Here is a 7,209-nt window from a genome sequence, read left to right as displayed (position 1 = left end):
CCCCCCTCCCCCGGTCCTCCCCCTCCCCCCACGACCTTCTGTACGGATTTGCTCTCCGGAAGGAATTCTGGTTTCGCGTGATCCTGCCTGCGTCCGTGTCTCTGATTCCGCCGGCGGCAAACAAAAATTAATAATAATAATAAATAGCCTTGATCAGGGACGGCTGGCTGGCCTTGGCCTCTCGCTTCCTGGGTGGCCCTGATTGCAGGGGCGGGGCCAGATGGCAGGGACTCATGGCAAGGACAGGAGTCGCAAGGATGCTGGCACGGACCAGTTGTGGACAGCCTGAGGCACACATGCACCCACTGGGTTCCAGGCAGAGAATAGATGGCACATCCCCCGCGGTTCATCTTGGGGGCGTGGAGAGGCCCAGGAATTGGCTGCTTTCTTCCTCCACCCGTGAGGGGCAGGCCGGGGTCAGAGCGCCTGCGACAGCTGGACCTGCAGGGACATGGGGGACGCCGGCGGGGGGCTGAGGCTGGGGCCCGGCTGGAGACACAAGGTGCAGCCTTCCAGTCCAGAAAAGTCGACAGCCAACAGGCCGAAGAGCGCGAAGAGCAGCATGGCCACGGCCCATTCACAGGCAGCCGAGGCGGAGCGCAGCGGCCAGGAGTGGAGGACGACCACTTCACACCAGGGTCAAGGGCACACCACCATGGGAAGGACCCAGGAGCCCAGCCAGATTGCTGTGTGACCGTGGGCAGGCTGCGGCCATCTCTGGGTACTCTCTCGTGACATGCTCACCCTGCCCTGGCTGCAATGACCCCTCTGGCTGGCCACCCTCCTCGGCGGCTCCTGGACCCTCAGAGGGCTGTCCTCCGCTCGCTGTCTCCATCTCAAGCTGTTTCCCAAATGTTTTCCCTTTTGCACTCCCAGTGTCCCCAAACAGGATTCTCATCCTCCCGCGGCCTGTCCTCACCCCACAAAGACCCCTCCATTGCCCCACTTACCCGGCCAGACAACCAGCCATCACTGCTTCTACCTCCAAGTAGGCAGGGTTTCCTCAAGATACCCCCACCCCACCCACCACCACCATCCTCAGGCTGTTTGCAACTTGCTCCTGAGCAGGCCCCTCCTGCTCAAGCCCAAACAGAATCTAATCTTCCCCCTAAAATCTTCCTCTTTCTGGGTGGTGCCCCACCTCTATGACAACACCACCATCGGCTCACAGGCCCAAGTGGACCCTTGGGAATCGCCCTCACCCCCACTCCTCCCCATCCCCCAAGGCCAGCTGGTTACCCCGAGTCCGGTCCTAGCTGCCTTGCCCATCTTTTTCTGGCCTCACACCTCTCTCTACTGGTCTGCCCTGTCCCTTCTCTGGCTCCCCAGTCCTGGCTCCTTAAAACGTTTCTCTACCCCACCAGCCCCCACATCCTCCAAGCTCCAGCCTAGCAGAGCTGTTTGCTGTTTTCTGGAACCCTTCTCTCTGGAGCATACTTCCTCCTTTCAGCCAAGCAAGCTCCCCTCCTAAATCAGATTAGACATTATTTATTCAAGAATTCTTAGATAGTGAGTAAGGCCAACACCACCCCTGGCCCCATGGATCTCAGAGCAAAGGAAAGATGTGAGCCCCCAAGCACAAGGCACTTGCCCCCAGAACTGGCCTTGTTCCTCCCCTGCTCAGAAGCTTTCCATGGCTCCCTATTGTCTCCAGGCAGAAGCCCAAGGCTTTAACCCCTCACTTTAACCTGGAGATCCTCATCTCTGGCTCTCCCAGCAGCCTCACTTTCTGCCCCAAGCTGGTTTTTCCACCTTCTGCACACACTTGCATTGTCCTCCAACCTCTCAACCAAGGCCAAAGGCAGTTGGTTCTGCAAGACCAGCTCAGAATCTGCCAGGTATCAGACCCATCTTTGCAGACTGTCCAGCCCTAATCACACTCAGCTGGCCATCTTTATGGTCCCATCCCCCCTCCCCACAGCCAAGGGATATCTGAGCCCCACAGAATGAGGACCCTGAAGCCAAAGTGATTATGCTGGATCTTATCACCAACAGGCCCCTCCCTGGCAGAGGAGATATGCCGGTTCATAGCTGGAGTAGCTAAAGGCAGCGGAGCTGAGGGGCCAGCCCTTTCCATCTATTTCATGGGATTCAGTTTGCTGGTCTGGGAAATGGGATCACCATGTCCATTTTGCTTGGAAAATTCCAAATAAACGGATCCAGTTAATGAGGCCAGCAGAGGACCTCAGCTGGTTTCGCTCTGGCCTCTTCTGAATGCCAAGCAACCTCTCGGCCCCCCTTCCAACCTCCCTACAGAGGAGAGTGGTCCCCAAGGCTGAGTTTGCAGCCCCTCATCTCAGAACACTCTAATTATCAGAAATAATCATTATTATGATCAAAACAACTCCACTTTACAGATAGGGAAACTGACTGAGGCTCAAAGAGTGATTTGACTCATCCAGAGGTGTGTCATGCTAGTGGAAAGTGTCTGGGTTTGGGGGCCACTCAGAAGCTGGTTAGAATCAAGACTCCACCCAGTGGTGTGCTGCTAAATGTTTAACCACCAGCTCTGATCTGCAGCATTTGCCAATGACTGTGGTGTAAATACTCCCAGCTTGGCCATTGCAAGCTACTGACATGACATCATCCAATGTGCAGTTGGGAAGAGATACAGACTGCTCTCTCTTGAGAGCCTGCACCAGCCACCAGCAGCCCACCACCAGCTCCGCCATTGAACTTGACGATGGGTCTTGGCCAAGAGACTTCCCCTGTCTGAACCTCATTTCCAGTCTTACCCACCATGATGACTGGCACAGAGCGGGTGCCCCAAAAGGACTGCTGTCATTGGTTTGTCATTCTCCCAATATTTACTGGTCACTCACTATATGCCAGGCATTGATCCAAGCACCTCATAGGTACCCTGTCTCTCATTTCTTACAACTCTAGGATCGGTCCTGTTATTATCCACATGTGATGGATGAGGAATCTTGAGGGACCAAGAAGTTAAAAAACCAGCAGCGCTCCCCCTAGCTGGAACGTGGAGGAGGTGGGATTCGAACGCACGCTGCGCCGGCACTCTCCACTGCTATACTATAATCCTGTCGTGTGGCGCAGAGACTGAGGCCCAGAAAGGAAGACGCATCCGCGATAGCACACAGCAGACCCACCCCAGTGAAGAGCCCCCCCAACCCCTGCCCGCTGCCCCAGTAAGGATACTGGCCACCATGAGGATGGTGCAGACGCTGCAGAGGCCCAGGCGGAGCGGCCTGATCCAGGGGGCCCCAGGCTGGGGCAGGGTCCTCATTCGCCAGGAGACAAGGAGCTGCAGCCAGAAGTACAGGCTGCCCACGAAGAAGGCGAAGAAGGCCCCGGTCAGGTGCGTGGGCTGCTGGTTCTTTTGCTGGGAGGAGGAGGAAGGAGAGTTGAGGCGAAGACCTGTGGGCGGGCAATGGCCACGATGGGGGGAGGGACCCTCCACCAACCCGTTTCAATGGGATTGAAAAGGGCCACTCCGAGTGATCCGCTTATTGCCTAGATGCATTGGGCTATTGTCAGCTCCCCCAGGGCAGATATTTAAATCTGTTCACTGCGGGGGCGCCTCAGTCCCTAAGGCAGTGCCTGCCACATAGCAGATGCTCAGTAAATATTAGTGGACTAAAGCTTTTACTCTCAACCGGAGTGAATGGAGCAAATATTGCCACCAAGGGGGTAAAAATTGGTTTTTGAGGGGCGAGAAGTTCTTACATAATACAATGGTTTGTGATATATTATATATTATATTATATATTATGTTACATTTTTTAAATATTATAAATTTCTTGGAGGGGAAGGAATGATTAGGGGAAAATGTCTAAATAAGGCTCCTTAGGGGAGCGATATAATAATTAAAGAAAAAGAAAGGTCGAGGAACACAGGACTAAATGAATGAGTGCATGAACTGCTGTGCAAATGCGATGGGGGATTTTTAAAATAAATAAAATTATAACCAAAAAAATCAGTAAGATTTCTTCTACTGTTTGTGCATTCAGTTATTCTGCAAATATCTACTGAGCTTCATGGTTACGGATGTGGGTTCAAGAGTCTACGAATCTGGGTTCATTTCTGACCACCACGGACCACTGATAGAAAAAAAATCTCTCTAGACCTACCTAGAGTTCTTGCGGAGAGGGATGAAAGTAATGTAGGCATTGTAAGGTCTAGTGCCTTGTACGGAGTGAATGTTCAATCAATGGGGCAAACGTTAAGAATGAGTGAACCTGAGTAATTTCATCATTAAAGGGAGTGGAGGATGGCAGCAAATTATCCCTACCTCCTAGCGAAATAATTATAAAGAAGAACTCACGCTCTCCTCGGCACGAGAGCCACACGAGAAATACAAGTATCAGGATGCCGTGCGGGGACGAGCCCCCGAAACAAGAAGCTTGAGGCCCCGGGGGGATGCTGGGAGTTGTAGTCCCAGAGTCTGGCTCTCCACCCGGAGCGGGCTCCACGAGCCGTCTCACCTGGAAATTCCCCACTACGGAGGTGCCCAGGGCACAGAGGATTCCCGAGCACAGGATCAGTCGGTTAAGCCGCTTTCCGACCCCCAAGTCCCGGAGCTGGTGGTAACGGAGAATGCAGATCCAGGCGGCTGGGAGGAGAGGGAAGTGGGCCGGAGACCCGGGCCCCGCCCCCTGGGTAGGGGGAGGGTGGTGGCGAGGGTGGTGGGGTGGGGAGAGACTGGCGGTCCAGGGGTGGCGGCCAAACTCCCGGGTCTGGGGGAGGTGGGAGCTGGGGGTCTCGACTCCTGGGTCTGATGGGAGCTGGGGTCCCCTTGGCTGGGAGGGGCTCACACTGAGTGGAAAGTGCTGGGGAGTATTTACCCATAGCAGCTCCCATGTTGAGCACCTGGCTGAAGATGCAGCTCTGAGGCGGGTAAGATCCACAGAGACTGGGGAAGGTAAAGGATCATCCTGTGGGTCATCAGACCCAGGGCACCCCCCTTCCCTCCCTCTGGACCCCAACAGCACCATAACTACCTGATATAGGGGAAGCCTTCAGTGAGGTTCACAGCCTTGTTGACCACTGCAAGCGCAAAACTGAAGTCGGGGGAGACACCAAACGAGAGGGCTTTCAGAGACAAATTTTCTTTCTGATATTCACGCAAACCCGGACTTCTAGCTCCCTGTCGCTCAGACTCAAGAGTCCAGGCCCCCAGCCCCTCCTCCCTCAGACCCAGGGGTCCAGACACCCAGCCCCTCCTCCCTCAGATCCAGGAGTCCAGGCCCCCAGCTCCTCCTCCCTCAGACCCGGGAGTCCAGGCCCCCAGCCCCTCCTTCCTCAGACCCAGGGGTCCAGACACCCCAGCCCCTCCTCCCTGGGACCCAGGCATCCATCCTGCCTCTAACACTCACACAGTCCAGACGCCAGAGACAGCCCAGAAGGCCAAGAAGACAGGCAGCAGGGACAAGTAGCCCCACATGCCTAGCTCTGCGGGGGAAAGAGAGGGGCAGGGACTGGGGCCAAGAATCAATCAATCAATCTCTCTCTCTCAGGTGAGGAAGCAGTTAAGGGTCCAGGTGTATCAGATCGTGGCCTCTGAGGCCCCCCATTGGCTCCCAGGCAGAAGCAATGGGCGGGCCCAGTCTGATGGGCCAGCTCAGCCTGGGACGCTTTCCCTACCTCTCTCCGCCTGGGGCACTTTCCCTATCTCTCAACAGTCCTTCAATCCAGATCTCCCAGTTTCTCCTAGCTGCCGGCCCCCCACCCAGCTTCTGAGTGTCTCCCGGCTCCTCCCTCCACTGCCAGCCTCTGGGCTCCCCCCGGGTGCTCACCTGTCCCAGCTCCCTCAGTGCTCTCAGTCCTGGGACTGGGGCTGTGTGTGAGAGGCTCAGGGAAGAAGGGCTGGGACACGGGGTGGGGCTCAGCGGGTGTCATCAAGTTCCAGCAGAGCCAAAGTCCACGCTGGGGCGCCTGCCGGGATAGGGTCAGGCCAAGAGTCAGACTGCCACTTTCTCCCGAACCTCACCCCTGAACCATCACTTCCGATCTCCTCAGAACCTAGCAGGGAGCATCTTAGCTTTGGGGCCCCCAACTTCCTCCAGCTTTGTAAATTTGACATCCAAACTGCCAGCCTTCATCTTCCCCAGGACCCAGAAATCAGAGCCGCCAGCTGTCGCCACCCTTCCTCCTTGAGGACCCAGGAGTCCAGGCCCCCAGTCCCTTCTAGAACACATGCATTCCTTTCTAGCCTCTTGGGTCCAACCCCCCAACACTTACCTCCTTAGGACTGAGAACCCAGGCCCACAGTCGTCTTCCTTTCTGGGTACAGTTTCTGTCCTTAAGCTCCTGGGTGTGGGGCCCCGCCTCCTCCCCCAACTTGTCTTCCCCTCTCCCTTCCTCTCAACCAGGCCAGCAACCAGTGGAGGCCCCCCTCCAGCCAAGTGGGCGGGCGTGGGTGGGGAGGGAGACCTTGGTGATGACATCTCCATTCGAACAGCCGCCCCCTGAAAGAGGCTGCTTCCTCTACCCTGAACATTGTCTTTTCTCCCACAGAGCAGCCCGCAGCTTTCTGGCTTTCTGCCCGTTTGGGACTCAGGTGTTTGGACCCCAGCCTCCTCCTCCTGCTTCCCCAGGACCCAGGAATCCAGGCCTCCAGCCCCTCCTCCCTCAGACCCAGGAGTCCAGGCCCCCAGCCCCTCCTCCCTCAGACCCAGGAGTCCAGGCCTCCAGCCCCTCCTCCCTCAGACCCAGGAATCCAGGCCCCCAGCCCCTGAAAACCACCGATCTGCTTCCTGTCTCTATGGATTTGTCTGTTCTGGAAGTTTCATATAAATGGAATCATACATTCTGTGGCCTTTTATGTCTGGCTTCTCTCACTGAGCATCGTGTTTTTGAGGTTCATCTATGTTGTAGCATGCGTCAGGACTTCATTCCTTTTTATGGCTGAATAATATTCCATCGGCCCCACCTCTTTTAGGTCTCCAGAGTCTGAGTCCCGGTTTTCTCCTTCTATGTGCTGCAGGATTTCCACTACCCCAGCAACTAGGACTTTAGATCTCCGAGCTTCCTTAAGAGTAAAGATGAGAGGGCCGGCCTGGTGGCGCAGTGGTTAAGTTCGCACGTTCCACTTCTCAGCGGCCCGGGATTCCTGGGGTTCGCCGGTTCGGATCCTGGGTGTGGACATGGCACCGCTTGGCAAGCCATGCTGTGGTAGGTGGCCCACATATAAAGTAGAGGAAGATGGGCACGGATGTTAGCTCAGGGCCAGGCTTCCTCAGCAAAAAGAGG

General features: G+C 55.9%; 1 protein-coding gene across 1 annotated transcript; it reads right to left on the bottom strand.

Annotated features, from left to right (window-relative positions):
- Nucleotides 1–377: 377 nt before the first annotated feature.
- On the bottom strand, nucleotides 378–6,278 carry TMEM150B (transmembrane protein 150B). Its single transcript, XM_046680539.1, has 8 exons — nucleotides 6,199–6,278; nucleotides 5,754–5,892; nucleotides 5,334–5,409; nucleotides 4,959–5,018; nucleotides 4,803–4,870; nucleotides 4,443–4,570; nucleotides 3,157–3,340; nucleotides 378–626 (listed from the first exon to the last, which is right to left on the bottom strand). The coding sequence occupies exons 2-8, from the start codon at nucleotides 5,854–5,856 to the stop codon at nucleotides 418–420; spliced, it is 828 nt and encodes a 275-aa protein (XP_046536495.1). The 5' UTR covers nucleotides 5,857–5,892; nucleotides 6,199–6,278; the 3' UTR covers nucleotides 378–417.
- Nucleotides 6,279–7,209: the final 931 nt, after the last annotated feature.

Source organism: Equus quagga, chromosome 13 (assembly GCF_021613505.1).
Source record: "Equus quagga isolate Etosha38 chromosome 13, UCLA_HA_Equagga_1.0, whole genome shotgun sequence".
In the NCBI taxonomy this organism is placed as follows: Eukaryota; Metazoa; Chordata; class Mammalia; order Perissodactyla; family Equidae; genus Equus; species Equus quagga.
Note: the sequence above shows the minus strand (reverse complement) of the source record. Positions and strands in the feature narration are given on the sequence as shown.

What these genes read in the sequence shown, in the direction of transcription:
- TMEM150B (XM_046680539.1), bottom strand. Translation starts at nt 5,856, where the DNA reads ATGACACCCGCTGAGCCCCACCCCGTGTCCCAGCCCTTCTTCCCTGAG. An exon ending in CAACATGGGAGCTGCTATGG is followed by an intron (nt 4,571 to 4,802) that starts GTAAATACTCCC and finishes CTCTCCTCCCAG; the next exon opens with CCGCCTGGATCTGCATTCTC. An exon ending in CACCATCCTCATGGTGGCCA is followed by an intron (nt 627 to 3,156) that starts GTATCCTTACTG and finishes CCTGGTGTGAAG; the next exon opens with TGGTCGTCCTCCACTCCTGG.